This window comes from Nomascus leucogenys, chromosome 25 (genome assembly GCF_006542625.1).
Source record: "Nomascus leucogenys isolate Asia chromosome 25, Asia_NLE_v1, whole genome shotgun sequence".
Lineage (NCBI taxonomy): Eukaryota > Metazoa > Chordata > Mammalia > Primates > Hylobatidae > Nomascus > Nomascus leucogenys.
The window spans coordinates 23,618,195-23,636,843 of record NC_044405.1 but is presented as its reverse complement, the minus strand read 5'-3'; the positions used below and the strand labels follow the sequence as shown (position 1 = coordinate 23,636,843).

General features: G+C 42.0%; 1 protein-coding gene across 7 annotated transcripts in view; it reads left to right on the top strand.

The window, feature by feature from the left end:
- ERG (ETS transcription factor ERG) overlaps nt 1-12,279 on the top strand; it is a 285,239-nt gene extending 272,960 nt beyond the window's left edge. For all 7 annotated transcript variants that reach the window (XM_003263934.3, XM_003263932.3, XM_003263935.4 and 4 more), the window contains 4 exons: nt 1,803-1,871; nt 2,534-2,590; nt 3,209-3,256; nt 10,321-12,279. In XM_003263934.3, coding sequence (XP_003263982.2) covers nt 1,803-1,871; nt 2,534-2,590; nt 3,209-3,256; nt 10,321-10,841 — 695 coding nt within the window. In that variant the 3' untranslated portion in view covers nt 10,842-12,279. The remainder of the gene's footprint in view (nt 1-1,802; nt 1,872-2,533; nt 2,591-3,208; nt 3,257-10,320) is intronic.
- The last annotated feature ends 6,370 nt before the right edge of the window (nt 12,280-18,649 follow it).

The following is an 18,649-nucleotide window of genomic DNA, read 5'->3' as shown; positions in this document are numbered from 1 at the left end:
GAAACAGAGGTCTAGGACATATTTCTATATTTCTGTATTATCTTGCTTTTTTTCATTTGGTAAATAGAAGGCCTTAGTTAATGTGCTTTTCTGCTCCTAAATTAGGTTAGATGTGGTTAGGATTGCCTTGCGAGTAGATTTTTCTTTCTGAGACAATTCGCAAATTGAAACTCTGGCTATCCAGTTTTTTTTTAGACAAAATGCAACTGACTGAGAACCCATGTGCAGAGTGTTCCCAGAGACTGAAGTTGAAGCTCAGTTGTAAATTGTTAGGGGCTGCAGATTTAATTCCTATGTGTAACCCCAACACCAGAAATGTGAAAATCTAAGGAGCTGGGTGGGAAAAGATTTAGGTCCAAAAATGCAAAAATGCCAGCTGAGACAGAGGAGTAACAGCAGTTTAAAAAGAAAAATTATCTAATTCTCCAAAGCTCTGAAGGGTAGGATTTCACAGGCCACACTAGTAGCAAAGATGCTTGCAGCCAAACAGACCAAAGACATTAAGGAGACTCTGTGTTGACTTCCACGTTGCATATCATTTCTATTCTCTTTGGGATATGAAAATAGGAAGAGACACATCTTCTGCAACACAGTCATGCTCTTTGAAGATTGACCCATCAAATTGCTGGTTTTAAACAAAATTAAAATACTTGTTTAAAGAGAAGCTTAAAAACAATTGCATTGTCCTACCCTCCAAGTGAAATTTTGTACACATCTCCTGGTGTCTGGTAGCAAAGTACCTGCTGAGATATTTGGCCATGGCCTTCACTTGGCCCAGAATGACACATGACATTGAACTGAGGCCAAGCAATCCAAGAAGACATAATTTTGAAACAGTTATGTAATAAGATTACATGTAGAAATAGCTTTAGATATGCACTCTTAGCAAGAGTATTATAATAAGGTTTCTGTAATATATTTTTGAAACAAACTTGAAATGACGTAGAGCTTTGATAATCATTAATAGAACTCACACTGAGGATGCAGAAGTGTAGTTATTAAATTTGCATATGAAAAGTAAATGAAGGTTTATAGGACAAGTGATACTACTTTATAGATACAAAGAAATGTTTGGCATATACTTAAGCTCAGAAGTTCATCATTAATGTGCTGTGGGAACAATACTATTTCAGTCCTGTAAGTCATTTCATGCAGGTCATTTTAGAGAAATTCTAAATTTATTTAGAACATTAGAAATGGGAGACATTTGCCTACGAAAATCACTAGATCAGATAAGACTGATTTAATATAAATTGATGAGATTATAAAGGGAAAATGAGAGTTGGCTAAGAGAGGCAGCTGGCAAATAAAAAGATAAGGCAGCGATCATTTCCTAGGAGATGCAAGAAGAAAAAGAAGTTGAATGTCATTTGATTGATTTAGGGGCAGACCTCAAACAAAAATGGGCTGGTTCATCCAAGTTGTAGACTCTGTTTTGGATGAGTCATGAAGATAATAAAGAGATGGATGTAAATCAGTCCCAGTGGAAGCAGGATGAACTAGATTGTAAGAAACTTTTATTAGGGTCTTGACTTATGATTGTAGGAAATTAGAAGAGTTGGAAAGCTCTGGGAGAATCTGTCAATGGAAGTTTTCAGACAAACGGGTGAGAATTTTAGACCACTATAATATATGAAATTTTAATTTGTAGATAAAACTCAAATCTAGTGGGATATTTCTTTGGATTACCAGATTTTTTGCACAAAATTGATTCTAATAAATGCAAAATCAAATAAAAAACCAAAACATCTCTTATAAAAATTACATGATTGATCTTTTAGTCAATTTATTTGTCTTTACAGATTTACCATATGAGCCCCCCAGGAGATCAGCCTGGACTGGTCACGGCCACCCCACGCCCCAGTCGAAAGGTACAGTGTTGGCTCCCATGACCCTGAGTTTCATGTCACAGGCAGTGGATGACTGTTGATGGAGTATATAATAATTTCTGTGGTTAATCTGTGATTTCACAACATGTGATGGGTTTGTTCCATTGACAACAGAGTACAATTGATCTTTAACTGCAGTGATTCTTTCTCCATTTGGGTCATCAGGACTTTCATAACAAAAATAAAGGAATGATGTAGTGTATTTCAACCTTCCCAAATGCATGTTTCATGGGATGTTTGAGTACACATTAAAATATCGGTAATTTCATGAATCTTGGCCATGCTTAAAAGTATCTCTGGCTTTACTTTATTTGACTGGTGGTTTCCCTTTATGTATTTATCTTAGACTATGATTTATTGTAATCTATTTGGTAAGCCATTCCAAATTCTTTTTTTTTTTTTTAACTTTTGGAAAAAGTGGGAGGTATCCATTTTTTAAATAATTGGAAATGTCCTCTTTTTTTGTTACAGTGTTTACATTTGATTTCATCAGAAAGGAAAATTTTTCCTTACCGTAAGATGCTTCTGAGTTAGACTGTTATGTTAATAACTAAATTAACTGATAGAATGATTATACAACAACATCAAAGACTAGTGACCAAATCTGTTATAGCTAATTGCCTTTTGTATTTCTGGATTTTCAGCTGCTCAACCATCTCCTTCCACAGTGCCCAAAACTGAAGACCAGCGTCCTCAGTTAGGTATGTTTCAGGGGCCATCTGGATAACCAGAAGAGAAGATTCAGGCTCAGCAGCACATTTCTAAAATGCTTCACTTTTTAATGGAAATTAACATGAATTTTTTGCCTCTTTTCGACTGCTCCATACATAAGATAGGGCCCAAGTCATCAGCCTACTCATGCGAGGTGACTTGAGATGGTGCTAAAACACGTCCTCATCTATGCAATAAATAGGGAAAAAAGTTCTACTTGCACACAGGCTGCTTCTCTGTGATCCATTAATTTTTTTTAATTTTACTTTCCATGACTGAACAACACAGCCTGCACGACCCTGGACTGATGGGGCTTGGCACATGTTTGCCCTCTTTATATCATTGGTTGGTGTGAGCCCTGAGCTACGTGTCAGGATCCTGGGGTTGAATCCAAGCCCTGCCACCAATTAGGAGTACCCTAATAAGACATCTGAGATGCCGTGTGACATCTTCTCTCATAGAGGAGGTGGAGGCAGTTGATTTGGAGTTGGGGGACATTTTCAGCTCTGAAATCTGAAAAAACAATGGAGTCAGCCATTATGTCTGAAGTCACATCATACTATGTTACAACTACGTCTAGGATTTGACTTTGTTTCTTTTTGCTGTAGATCCTTATCAGATTCTTGGACCAACAAGTAGCCGCCTTGCAAATCCAGGTGAGAAACTGCTGATGATTTTCTTCTTACAAAATTACTTTTTAGCAGTGGTTATTTTGAAAATTAAATTGGTATTGGTGAGAAATTCCTTCGACTGAACAGATTTTAGTTTTAGGTCTCACTGAATTATTTGCCTTAATGGAAAAATGGGTTGGGTTATAAATTAAGATTTCAGCTTCAACAAAGAACATTATAACCTAATCCAAGCTGTAATAGTTTTCTAGGGCTGCTGTAACAAAGTACCACAGATTAGGTGGCTTACACAACAACAATTTATTGTCTCGCAGTTCTGAAGGCTAGAAGTCTGAAATCAGAGTGTCATGGTGGCAGGATTCGTTCCTTCTCAGGGCTGTGAGGGAGGGATCTGTCCTGGGGGCTCTCCTGGCTTACAGATAGCCATCATCTCCTCGTGTCTCTTCTCATCATCATCTCTCTGTGTGTGTCAGTCTCTGTGTCCAAATGTCTCTTTTGCATAAGGACATTGGTCAGGTTGGAATACCCACCCCATAACCTTACTATAACTTGATTACCTCATTTAGGATCTTATCTCCAAAAAAAGGTCACATTCTCAGATACTACGGGTTAAGATTTCGACATAGGGAATTGAGGGGACACAATTCAACCCATTAGACAAGCAGATAAAATAACTAGTATTTTTTAAAAGAGAGCCTTAATACAACCACAAGACTTCAGATTCAGGCTCATCTTCGATGGTCTGTTTCTGAACTTCAATGCTAGAAGAAAGTGCAGATTCTTAATTAGCCCATTTGTAACCAGTGCCTTGCCAAGGTTTGTCACCTGTCCTAGTGTTTCAGTGCCAACCACATAGTTTTATTTGTTTGTATTCAGATCAGAACCAGCTGTGCTGGCACCAACTTCAGAAATTCGTAACCTATGCTGCATATTCCCAACTGCAAATTCAAATGCCAAGATGTTACAGGCATGTTGCAAGCACAAGATGGAATGTATATTTCCTAAACGTTGAGGCCAAAATAAGGTTCAAAATGGAATAATTCAGATTTAATCAGTGTACATCCCTGCAAGAGAATCTACACATTGAAAACATGAAATGTTATCATTATTGAACATCTGTATTTTTGATGTTAAATTTTGGTTAATGTTAATGAATTCAATGAATTTTTTTTTTACCCAGCTAAAAATCTAAAGAAAACAGTTAGCCTGGGGCCTAGACTAGGTGCTCAATAATTATTTGTTGCATACATGAATGCCAAGGATAATGAGATATAGTCCTTTAGCTCAGGGAGCTTTCGGTTCATGGAGAGATGGACACAGGTAGTTACAACATTGTCCCAAACACGGAGTCCCGGCCCTTTTTGCTCATGCTGGCTTTCATCTAGTAGCCCAGGCTCCTGAGGCTGTGGTCTCTTCTCAGCCTTCTGCTCAGCTTTTCATTTGCAACTCTGCCATATAACCATTCAAATACAAATAATGACTATGTTTTGAGATGATTATTATCAGTCATGCTTCAGGAAGACTGATCTGGCAGCAATGTTCAGGATAGATTAGAAAAAAGAAAATGACGGAAGCTGAAACACTCTGGGAATGTTAATACAATCATGTGAAATAACAATCAAACAGCTCCCACCCCACAGAACGCCCCCCATAGAATGTCTGTGGTCCCTTCTGTGCCTCATGACAGCCCTGGGAGGTTACTATCTCCATCCTACAGAAGAGGAATTAGAAGTCCAGAGAAGTTAAGTAACTTTTCCTGTGTCACACAGCCAATGATAAGGGAGGTCAGATTTGAAACCTGACTGTCTCCAAAGTCTACTCTTGTTTTCTTGCCCTACTCTGCCACTGACTAAGTATGAAGGGAAGAGGAGGTCTTACAAAATGCGGACTGTGAGAATAGAAAGCAAGGATTTCCTTTCAGAGTCATAACTGCTTAGGTGCAGGCGATGAATCTGAGGTCAGGAAGGAAGAGGAGGAAAGAGTCAAGCTGCACCAAAGAAGACCAAACTGGCCTTTGCACTCACACATTGGCCAAATGAAACATATATGTCCATGACCACGTTGTCACAGCCCAAAGGTACTGCTTGGCTTGTTTGTAGAATAGGGCCAGAGTCACTTGCTCCTAAGAAGAGTGCCAGCTTTCACAAGGGAACACTGCATATGCCCTGGGCCCAGCAGCCTGGGGATGCCCTTTATAGATAGAGGGACCTGAGCTCAGAGCAAGGAGACCAGAAACTCATCACAGGCCTGGGGAAACAGGACTGTGCTTCATACCATTAAGACTATTCTTAATGGGCCTGGAGAAAATGGCAACATCCCACCTTTGATTTGCAGCCAAGTGACTGTAAGAGAAAGATTTATTTCATTTAGTTTCTGATGAATTTGACTTTCTCTCCATCTATCTTTAGGTTTGTGTCTGTTTTACCCATGTGAACTCTTCCCCTGAAACCAGAATGTCTTTTATCTTTGTATTAATGAGAATGCTTCTTCCTGTTTGATTCTATTTTTCTATTCTCTGATAAATAAATCCTTCATCACTTAAAAATTGCTGTCTTTGCTCTTCATACAATACAAATTCCTTTTCATCATTTTAAGTGGAAAGATTGCATCATATAGTATGAATGCACAGGATGATGTCAGCATCCCAACATCTCTATCCCAAATATTCATTTGATGTGTGCTTTGGACATCACTTCTCCTGCTGAGAACAGTGTGTCCCTGCATTCTGGTATCATGGATCGGTTATAAGCAACACAGCTCTCCTTTACATCCCATCAGAGCAGCCCAGAATCTATCTAACATGGTTCCCCTGATGAAAGAGCTTTGTTGGGTTATGTTCAGAGGCTTCCTTGATGCTAACTGGATACTCTTCAATGGTGCACATGAAAATACATCCTGCCTCTTGCAGAACGACAGACCAGGCTAGGGATGTTTTGCCATTTGTTAGGAGGTGGGAGTGTGCGGTCTTCCAGTGGGAGCCCCCCAGGGAGGGGACAACATGGAAGGGACCTGAGGTGGCTACAGAGGTGTGCATAAACCAGGCCTGAAAGCAAGTTTGCGCAGTGATTAAGCATGGCAGCCTAGAGTCTGGATTTCAACCCTTCCTGATGCTGAGCAAAATAAGTCAGTCTACCTCTGTAAGTTCCAATTTCCTCACTTCTCCAATGGACTAATCACATGATTCCTGTGGGGATTAAATAAACCAACACTTGTAAAGCGTTTAGAATGGCACATAGCACACAGTAAGCTTTCAGAGAATGTCAGTCAGCCCGAGAATAGCACCGTTTCAAGCTTCTTCATGGTTCAATAGGCCAATTTAACAGTATTTCTTTCTTTAGGCATTTCCTGGCTATAGGAGAGGAGTGTTATCTTTCCTTAAACTCTGATTTTCAGCCCAAATAAATGATGACAAGACCATTCATGTACTGAGTTCATCCTTACCATGATCTTGCAAGATAGTACTATTACCATCATCCCCACTTTACAGATGAGGATACTGAGGCAGAGAGAGCTGGGAGAGTTGTCAAACGTCCCACAAAGGGCAGAGGCAGGATTCAACTGAGGCAGTGGCAACTCCAAAGTTGGTGCTGCCTACCATCATGCTTTCCTGCCCCTCCAGTAAGTGGTACCTGAGCCTCTCACTGGGCCTCAGGGCAGAGACTTCCATTCAGGACACACCTGCTGCCTTGCAGAGGGTCCAGGCCATGCATGTGGATCTTCTGCACCACCCCTGGCTTCTAGAGAAAGTGGCCCCAAACCACTGCCACCCTGATACTGGCAGGGCCCCTCATGGCTGTATTTACTGCCCTTGTTCATCAGCTGGCGGCTGCAGGGCTTTGCACCAGGACACTGTTTCCACCAGACTCACAGCTGCTGAGTCACTCTGCAGCTCTCTGCTTTGCTCTGTGGTTTGTAAACCGTTTAGGTTTTGTGTTTTTTTTTGCCCTTTTTTGCTCAGTCTGTACCCCTTTGCTACCCTGTTTCTCTCCCTTTCTTTTAACAGTATTAGGAGATTACTTTCCTCTGTAAAATTAAAGGAGTGCCTTCTGTCTTCTTAAAAGCCACAGCCACTCCCTTTCACCCACAGGGTTCTCTGTAGGTGGGCAATGCTGCTTGCCACTGTTTTTTACCCCCAAATCTGTTTTATTTTGGTAATTACCCTAAGAAAAAACTAGTTCTTCCTTACTGACATTGCAAGGATGTTATTAAGATAGAGTAAAAAAAAAAATAGATCTGAAGGGTTTACCCAAGAAAGATGAGTCCTAAGGGAGAGGTGGTGATGCTACTCAGTGAAGGCTCTTGTCTTTCAAGAGCTTCTCTTTGTAAATCCTGGTTTGGCCCATGAGTGACCCAAGCCACTTTTAGGCTTTCCTAAATCCTAAGCATTCTTGTTTTGAAATCTCTATTCTATATTCTAAAATGCACCTCATCACACATTAAATATTATTGTTTTGGAAGTAAAATAAGAATTTAAAAATTGCTTTTAAAATTTTATGACTGAGAATAACTCATTTGCCATTGACAATTTTTTAACAACCATTGTTCATTTTTGAGAATTCTTGCAGTGAGAAATTTTGTTCTACACACTGCAAAATGCAGTGAGTTTTGTTACAAATATTAAATTCAACAATTAATGAGTTTGACATAATGTTACTCTTTCAACCATTTACTTAAACATTCATTGATTTTGCGTTTCCAGGTTTCTTTCGAGGTTTGAAAGCTGATGAATTTTGCTGACAGATCTCTTATTTCTATAGACCCTCCCTTGAAATTCTCACAGTCCTGAGCCCTGTGTCTTCATGGCTAATGGGTAAAATAGTCAAGTGAGAAATTAGCTCATCCATCCTTTGGGCATAGAGTTTTCTGCCACAAATTTAGGTCCCCTGCTTTCTAACTCTTCAGAAATAGGAGAGACATGAGATCACTTTTGTCCACTGATTCTGTCCTACACACGTTTATAAGAGAAGTGGGTGAGGGACAAATTGCTAAGGGGCAATGCCAAGGTTTGAGTAGATTCCAAGTGTGATTTCGGCAGGTCTGTGGCGTTGCTTTCTCTGGGGGAGAAAGTTGACGCTGAATATTTATTTTCAAACAACCGTATGTGTTTATATGGAAGCATCTGTTAGACTGTTAAAAAATCCATGCCTTTTCCTATTCCCAGGTCATATATGGAATTTTTTTCAAGTTGTAATTTTTTGGTTACAATATATATACTAAGACCATATGGCTTTCTCATACCATTCTTTGTATTTTCTAAACACATATTAATAAAATGTTGGAGGCAACAAAACTTGATTGGGAACAGTTTGTATGTGTGGTTCTGAAAAAGCAAAGGCTTCCACTGCAATAAGCTACAAGCTGTTAATACATTTCAAATGTGTTGCTAGACTGAAAATGAGCACTTTCCAGAATAGATTCAGAAAAAGCTTACCTTTCTCACAGTGCTATTGTATGGATAAATTCACAAAAATATCCATTTCCATGTAGCCAACATGAAAAGAAGTATTTATGAGTTGGGTGGTATATACAGGAGGCTAGCGAGGATTTAGAAGAAAATGAACTTAAAATTGATTTTTACATTATATTAATTGCCTGAGTAGATGTCAGTTAAAGTTACTTTAATCATTTTATCACATCGATTGATATTACTTACAATATAATAAAAGGTAATCTTTTGGTAATAAGTCTAAGGCAGTGCTATAACTGGAATTTGGGAGGAAAGACCCACCTCCCATCCATTCTTAAACTTCTGAAATATGTTCAGCACAGCTTAGCTTCTCTTGGTACTGATACTGCTGTCAATATTTACATGCTGCTGTCTTCTAGGGAGCCATAAATTATCTCCAAGTATTGTAACATAGCAGCTAGAATGATGTGCCTAGATTTTTCTTTGAATTTCATAAAATAAAGCCGTATCTATATGCTCTCAATGAAATCAAGAAAATTCTGACTTTGTCCACCCAGCTAAATGTGATCTCTTTGACAAAGGAAGAGTCTCATTCAGCTTCCCAAGGGGACTTGCAGTCACTCATTGTTGGGGTTTTTCTTCTGGAAATGCCGCTTAACACAATTGGCATTGCAGGGCACAGGCAACGCATTGGTTTCCGTTACGATGCACTTGCCCAAATACTGGAACTGGGTGATCTGGTTTGAAAAAGAGCCAGCTTTTTTTTTTTTTTTTCTAAACTTCCTCATTTTGAGAGGGTTAATTCTGTTCTAGGAAAAGTTTTGACAGAATTGCTTTCTGAGCGCCAGCAAAATGTTATGTTAGAAATAATGGTGTTTACTTCCATTCTCGATTTTTTTCCATAAACTTTTAGAAGTTCATTTCCTAAATCTAACTTTTATTATCTTACTTGACCTAGCCAATATAAATGGCATTAAGTCATTATTGCCATCCACGTAACAGTACTTTGTGCTTCACAAAATAGGAAAAAAAAATATATAGCTCTTTCATCCCCTAAACACGAGGTCGATCTGGCTGTTCTTTTAAGGAAGTCAGAAATGGATGGAACCAGCCTGAACTTTGCCCCATATGAATTCCCTGCATTCCATCTAGGTCTTGAATCTGTTAGATCATCGTCCTAGGTCGGGTTCCCTTGATGCAGAGCTTGGGGTAAGCCTGCTTGTGCAGGTGACTGATTAACGGCATGTTCTCAGGAGAGAGAGAATGGGAAGTGCTGCAGGGGCAGCGCTAAGGAAGTTTCTGGCCTCCTCCAAGCCTCCTTGCAGCTGGAGGCTGTTTCAGCCCAATCCCACGGGAGCTCTGAAGCCTGAATAGCGTCATGGAGTTGATCTTTCCTTAAGGCAAGGGGGCCGGCCCATGATACCCTGTTCAGTCCACCCAGCTGTGGGATACCTGGGGGTGGGTGAGGCGGCGGCTCTGTCCAGGCAAGGGCAGTTCTCTGGAGAAATGGGTGGCCATGGAATGACAGCAGTCCGCACCCCTGCAGCTGAGGGATGGACGGACAGGCCTGGTGAAGGGAATGTGGGCGGCACACCAATAGCACCTCCTTCTGTCATCACAGAGAGCCTCTTTCCCCTGGAACCTGTGCTCACTGGAGTTTTCCTTCCTCTCCTGACCTCATTAGGCAGTGGCCAGATCCAGCTTTGGCAGTTCCTCCTGGAGCTCCTGTCGGACAGCTCCAACTCCAGCTGCATCACCTGGGAAGGCACCAACGGGGAGTTCAAGATGACGGATCCCGACGAGGTGGCCCGGCGCTGGGGAGAGCGGAAGAGCAAACCCAACATGAACTACGATAAGCTCAGCCGCGCCCTCCGTTACTACTATGACAAGAACATCATGACCAAGGTCCACGGGAAGCGCTACGCCTACAAGTTCGACTTCCACGGGATCGCCCAGGCCCTCCAGCCCCACCCCCCAGAGTCATCTCTGTACAAGTACCCCTCAGACCTCCCGTACATGGGCTCCTATCACGCCCACCCACAGAAGATGAACTTTGTGGCGCCCCACCCTCCAGCCCTCCCCGTGACATCTTCCAGTTTTTTTGCTGCCCCAAACCCATACTGGAATTCACCGACTGGGGGTATATACCCTAACACTAGGCTCCCCACCAGCCATATGCCTTCTCATCTGGGCACTTACTACTAAAGACCCGATGGAGGCCTTTGCCATCAGCGTGCATTCACCAGCCATCACCACAAACTCTATCGGAGAACATGAATCAAAAGTGCCTCAAGAGGAATGAAAAAAGCTTTACTGGGGCTGGGGAAGGAAGCCGGGGAAGAGATCCAAAGACTCTTGGGAGGGAGATACTGAAGTCTTACTACAGAAATGAGGAGGATGCTAAAAATGTCACGAATATGGACATATCATCTGTGGACTGACCTTGTAAAAGACAATGTATGTAGAAGCATGAAGTCTTAAGGACAAAGTGCCAAAGAAAGTGGTCTTAAGAAATGTATAAACTTTAGAGTAGAGTTTGGAATCCCACTAATGCAAACTGGGAAGAAACTAAAGCAATAAAAACAACACAGTTTTGACCTAACATACCGTTTATAATGCCATTTTAAGGAAAACTACCTGTATTTAAAAATAGAAACATATCAGAAACAAGAGAAAAGACACGAGAGAGACTGTGGCCCATCAACAGACATTGATATGCAACTGCATGGCATGTGCTGTTTTGGTTGAAATCAAATACATTCCATTTGATGGACAGCTGTCAGCTTTCTCAAACTGTGAAGATGACCCAAAGTTTCCAACTCCTTTACAGTATTACCGGGACTATGAACTAAAAGGTGGGACTGAGGATGTGTATAGAGTGAGCGTGTGATTGTAGACAGAGGGGTGAAGGAGGAGGAGGAGGAGGAGGAGGAGGCAGAGAAGGAGAAGACCAGGGCTGGGAAAGAAACTTCTCAAGCAATGAAGACTGGACTCAGGACATTTGCGGACTGTGTACAATGAGTTATGGAGACTCGAGGGTTCATGCAGTCAGTGTTATACCAAACCCAGTGTTAGGAGAAAGGACACAGCGTAATGGAGAAAGGGGAAGTAGAATTCAGAAACAAAAATGTGCATCTCTTTTTTTGTTTGTCAAATGAAAATTTTAACTGGAATTGTCTGATATTTAAGAGAAACATTCAGGACCTCATCATTGTGTGGGGGCTTTGTTCTCCACAGGGTCAGGTAAGAGATAGCCTTGGCTGCCACAATCAGAAATCACGCAGGCATTTTGGGTAGGCGGCCTCCAGTTTTCCTTTGAGTCGCGAACGCTGTGCGTTTGTCAGAATGAAGTATACAAGTCAATGTTTTTTTTCCCCTTTTTATATAATAATTATATAACTTATGCATTTATACACTACGAGTTGATCTCGGCCAGCCAAAGACACACGACAAAAGAGACAATCAATATAATGTGGCCTTGAATTTTAACTCTGTATGCTTAATGTTTACAATATGAAGTTATTAGTTCTTAGGATGCAGAATGTATGTAATAAAATAAGCTTGGCCTAGCATGGCAAATCAGATTTATACAGGAGTCTGCATTTGCACTTTTTTTAGTGACTAAAGTTGCTTAATGAAAACATGTGCTGAATGTTGTGGATTTTGTGTTATAATTTTACTTTGTCCAGGAACTTGTGCAAGCGAGAGCCAAGGAAATAGGATGTTTGGCACCCAAATGGCGTCAGCCTCTCCATGTCCTTCTCGCCTCCTCTCCTGTCTTTTATTTCTAGCCCCTTTTGGAACAGAAGGACCCCAGGTTTCACATTGGAGCCTCCATATTTATGCCTGGAATGGAAAGAGGCCTATGAAGCTGGGGTTGTCATTGAGAAATTCTAGTTCGGCACCTGGTCACAAATCACCCTTAATTCTTGCTATGATTAAAATACATTTGTTGAACAGTGAACAAGCTACTGCTCGTAAGGCAAACTGTATTATTACTGGCAAATAAAGCGTCATGGATAGCTGCAGTTTCTCACTTTACAGAAACAAGGGATAACGTCTAGATTTGCCACGGGATTTCTCTTTCCGGAGCTCTCACTAGGTAGACAGCTTTAGTCCTGCTACATCAGAGTTACCTGGGCACTGTGGCTGGGGATTCACTAGCCCTGAGCCTGATGTTGCTGGCTATCCCTTGAAGACAATGTTTATTTCCATAATCTAGAGTCAGTTTCCCTGGGCATCTTTTCTTTGAATCACAAATGCTACCAACCTTGGTCCAGGTGAAGGCAAGTCAAGAGGTGAAAATACAAGGTGACCGTGCAAAGGCGCTAGCTGAACCATCTTAGCTGAATCGGTTTCTGAATGGGCCCTTTTCGTAGCTGTTTCAGGGCCTGTTTTTTCACGTTGTAATCCTTTTGCTGTGATTATGTGAAGTTGCCAAACCTCTGTGCTGTGGATGTTTTAGCAGTGGGCTTTGAAGTCGGCAAGATACGATTACCAATGCTCCTGACACCCCGTGTCATTTGGATTAGACGGAGCCCAACCATCCATCATTTTGCAGCAGCCTGGGAAGGCCCACAAAGTGCCAGTATCTCCTTAGGGAAAATAAATAAATACAATCATGAAAGCTGGCAGTTAGGCTGACCCAAACTGTGCTAATGGAAAAGATCAGTCATTTTTATGTTGGAATGCAAAGTCAAGACACACCTACATTCTGCATAGAAATACACATCTACTTGGATAATCACTCAGTTCTCTCTTCAAGACTGTCTCATGAGCAAGATCATAAAAACAAGACATGATTATCATATTCAATTTTAACAGATGTTTTCCGTTAGATCCCTCAACCCTCCACGCCCAATCCAGGTTATTAGCAAGTCTTATGAGCAACTGGGATAATTTTGGATAACATGATAATACTGAGTTCCTTCAAATACATAATTCTTAAATTGTTTCCAAATGGCATTAACTCTCTGTTACTGTTGTAATCTAATTCCAAAGCACCCTCCAGGTCATATTCATAATTGCAGGAACCTTTTCTCTCTGTTTTTCCCTGTCTCTTGGCTTGCCCTGATGTATACTCAGACTCCTGTGCAATCTTACTCCTGCTGGCAAGAGATTTGTCTTCTTTTCTTGTCTTCGATTGTCTTTTGGGCCTTGTATGTGGTAAAATCACCAAATCACAGTCAAGACTGTGTTTTTGTTCTAGTTTGATGCCCTTATGTCCCGGCGGGGTTCACAAAGTGCTTCGTCAGGACTGCTGCAGTTAGAAGGCTCACTGCTCCTCCTAAGCCCTCTGCACAGATGTGGCACCTGCAGCCCAGGAGCAGGAGCCCGAGGAGCTGCCCTCTGACAGCAGGTGCAGCAGAGATGGCTACAGCTCAGGAGCTGGGAAGGTGATGGGGCACAGGGAAAGCACAGATGTTCTGCAGCGCCCCAAAGTGACCCATTGCCTGGAGAAAGAGAAGAAAATATTTTTTAAAAAGCTGGTTTAATTAGCCTCTCATTAATTCATTCAAATAAAGTCGTGAGGCGACTAATTAGAGAATAAAAATTACTTTGGACTATTCAAAAATACACCAAATTCTGTGCCTTCTTTTTATCTTAACCTTGGTTTAAAGAAATCTTGTTGACGCACACCTGTAATCCCAACACTTTGAAGGGCAGAGGCGGGTGGATCGCTTGAGCCCGGGAGCTCAGGACCAGCCTGGGCAACATGAGAGTACCCAGTCTCTACAAAAATAAATAAATAAATACAAAAATTAGCCAGGCATGGTGGTGCACAACTGCAGTCCCAGGAGTTCAAGGCTGCAGTGAGCTGTGATCATGCCACTAGCCTGGGTGACAGAGTGAAACCCTGATTCAAAAATAAAATAAATTTTTGACAAAGCAGCCCAGATTCATGCTATATAGAAACAACTAGATAAACTTTTCTAACTTGTAATTTTAAACTCATTTTACTGAGTAAAACATAATTATCTTCTCACAAAAAAATGTTAAACTATTATTCTGTTGAAGAAAGTAATAATATTACCTGATTATAATTTGTGCTAGAATATGTGAATTACAAACTTCTGCAGGAAGCATGTTATATGTAGAAACTTTATGGAAAAAAGAAATGGTTTTTTCATATTCTATAGCCACACGGCATGTTTCCTAAAGAAGATAATACAGAAATAGTAGGTAGCCAGAACTTCATCCTGACATGACTTCATAAAACAATCTGGAGATGTTACAAGGTTGTGACTCATTGAATAAGCACAGCCAAATAGTACTAATTAAAAAATGGATGCTTGTCTAGAAGGGAGGTCGCAGGATTAAACCCCAGGCTGCGGCCCTTGAACTTACTTGGTCATACTTTACTCAGATGAGGATACAGAAGCTATCCTGATCTCAGCTCCAAATGCCATGGGGCTGAGATGACAATAGGTTATGTGACACATCCAGGATGCCAAAGAACAGGCTGAGGTGATGGGTTAGATCTTGAAGGTGTTAGGACCTCCATCCAGTCCTCCCCAAAACACCTGGGAGTTTGATGGAGCAGCAGCACATGTGAAAAGACTTAAGCGTTTTGGAGACGACAGCAATGAGATGTAGAAGAGCAGCTTTTAATGAGCCATGACTAGGTCAGGTGCTGTATATACAATGCCTCATTACTCCTACCAACTGCCCCCACGGTACACTTTTAAAAAAAATATTTCGACAGATTGAACAATTTGCCCAGCTCTCCAAGGTAAGAGGTGCAACAAATGCTTGTTCCAGGGCTAGCTAATTCCAAAAGCTTTTTCTTAATCTTAAGCTATTTTGCCTCATATGGACAGAAAATTAAACGGGAAGGTGACGTGACTGCCCAATCTTAGGTTGCACTTTCTGAAATAGGTCACAAACAAGGACTTATTTGTTCTACATTAAACAGACTGCAATATCAATTCTGGGCCTACACTTAAAGAGTGACATAGGACAGTTAATGGAGGTTCAGTGGGGAGAGACAAGGGGAATGAGAGAACCCAGGACCATGTCAAGGAGGGGCTGTCAGTGTCTCTGCTGGAAGTGGGATTACCCTTATCACCCATTGATTCAGGACCCAGCACAGTGCCTAGCAATATCAAGCTGTTTGCAGCTATATGCATGAATGAACATCCAGAAAGGTAACAGCTGGACTAGAGGTGGGCTCAGCAGGGATGCCCATTGGCCAAATTCAAGAGAAAGCTTTTTAAAAGTTGGAGGAGCTCCAAATGGAATGGTCAGCCTTTGTCCAGGAGTTCCTGGATATGGGGTGTGCTTATTTAACAACCATGTAACTATTTGCCAGCTGTTGGCGGCACATGGACTACATGGCTATTTAGGTATTCTTTGGTCCTGTGCAACTTGGGTTCTGTGAAATATTAAGTGTTGTCTATAAACACATACATAGAAAGTCAGGGGTGAGAGTCCGAAATCAGTGATGGCTTAGTAGCCTCACTCTTGATCAGTGCCAGTTTGTCCTAATAGTCAGCAGTACATTAGGGCTTTAGACATTACAGAGGCAGTGGAATCACCCCAAATTGAATTATGTTGTGGCTCTGTGCCTCTAAATTGATTGGAGTCCAGTCTGCTTGGAGATTAAAATACATCTATTTTCTCAGCACTGCAGGGCCCAGGTGAATGGTGAGAAGCAGCCAACTGATGGGATGAATGAACTTTGCTTCCATGTTTTCTCACTTACGGGGAAGACCACCCCCTACAGCACACTTGCATAAAAACATGTCCTGAGGGTGGTTGGTCACAGCCTGCTCAGCATTAGACATGCATCAGTTGAAAGAGTGTCAGTCTGCCTTAGGGGCCCTCAATCCCACTCCAGACTAACCATTTCCACCTCCAAGTAGTCATGGGAGGCCAGGAGCCAGGGCTGATTTCCATTTGCACTCATGAGGTTGAGGCTAAGGAAGGGGTGGGGTGTAGACAAAATGTACAAGAAAGAATTTGGTGTAGAAGTCATGAACCATTCTGTAAAGTCTCTTAACTGGAAAGCCAGGATGTATCAAGATGTTAACAACTGTTTATTTTAAGTAAGTTCTCTTATTAATTTTTGGTTTTTTTACTTGGCAAGAATATAACTGAAACTTGTTTGAAAGGTTTGGAGGTGGGTGGATGTGTAACTTGCCCAACCTTTTTAAATTAAGGGTGAAGAGAAAGGAAAAGGCTAGCTGTCCTCTTCTTTTCTATGGCATCAGGGCAAAGGTTTCTAAGCTGTCTCATCAGAATTGGCAGCAGGCTGCTGGCAGGAGGCGGAGGCTGGCATTCCAGTTCTAAGTAATTCCAGATATTAAGCTTTCAGGTCCAGAGAGGAGCCTCCCAATGGATATCACTTTCTCCTTTAAACAATAATACTAATTGCTACTACTTTCGATAATAATAATAATAGCTTAGTGCTAAACAATGGCATACACTATCTTTTTCATTTAACTTGCACAATAACGCTTTGAGATAGTTTTATCCATATTTTACAGATGTGAAATGGAGGCTTTGAGAGGTTAAACTATGTTATAAATCACACTAAGTCACAGAAAAATCTTACAACTTTCAGGACTTGAAATTGGAATGGCCTTCCTAAGCCATCGCTTGGACAGCCTTCAGGGCATGTCAAATGGAGTGCCCTTCCCTTATCTAGCTATGCTGGGCAGAAGCCCGGCTGTTGGTAGTTATCAGACAGGAAGCAAAGCGCAGCCCTCCCATTTCCCTGCTGCGCCCTTTGGTTTTAGGGCGGGAGTGCTGCTTGCTGGGGACGCAGGCGGACTCCAGGCCGCTTTGATGGAGAACACAGGATACGTGCTGCAGGTGCTCTTCTGGGCCGAGTCCCAGCTGCTGGGCCATAACCTGGGGGAGGCGAGTGGGGCTGGGCCCCATGGCTGTGAAGAGACCCACCATACAGCGGTCTCAGGGGTTTCTGCCTCCATCCGCTCTGATGCTTGGGGTCAGAGGGAAGGCCCTCTCAGGTCGGGCAGGGCCTGCCTCCAGGAGAATAAATGGCTGTTCTTTTCTTCCATCTTTGCAACCAACTCGGGAGTCAGGTGGATGCAAATGGAAACGTCCCTTTCCTAGTACGAAGAACATGGGTTAAGCCTGCAGCAGTGGGCAGACCAGCACTTCCACCCTTTCACTGATGTGGTTGGGAAGGTGCAGGACGGGAAGGACTCCCATTGGACAGAGACCAGAACCGGTTTCCATCAGGGTAGGACCCGCCTCTTCCTGTGACAGAGAGCGGAAGTGGTGGGAGAGAGCGAGAGTAACAAGTGAGTGTCCGTCCCATGGAAACATGCATAGCGAGAAAAGAACAATAGGCCCAGATTCACATCCGACAATTCCACAGTTCTCTTTAGAAGAAACCCCTCCCCTCATCATATTTTCTAAACTGAGACCCTGGGCCTGTCTGTGCCTCTGTGCATTCACACTCCTGTGGCATAGAGCATTTTAAAGTGGAACTATGCAATGGTCACTGGATTTTAAACCAACACTGTCAGGTCCATGCTCACTAAGCCATCCTACCCCTATTAAAAAGAAAATACTAACAGAGGCTCTATAGCTTTCATTCAAGGAAGGCTGAGTACTTTTTAAGATCATAGGATGGGCAACCACAATAGGATGAGCAAACAAACAAATGATTATTCATATGATGCTAGGAAGTTAAGTAAGGCAGGAAGGAACTAGGTAGAAGGGGTAAGACAGTTGGAAGGAGGCTGAATTGTAAGTTAGTGTGTGATGTCCAGTTGTGTTGGGGGTGCAGGAGGATAATGAGCAAGAGAGTGGGACTATGACTACCTGGGGCCCACAACAGACCCACAGTCGAGATGCCTATAAAAGGACCCTGTGTCTCCTATGGAGTGTTACACACACCAAGTAAACAAATGATGCACAATCAAGCCAAATGAACCCAGGCTATAGAATGTTCAGCTTCAGTTGAGTGAACACTATGTTTTGAGGTCTGTTTACAGGTTGTGATTTCACCAAAGTGTTTCCTTTTCTCGATCCAGTTC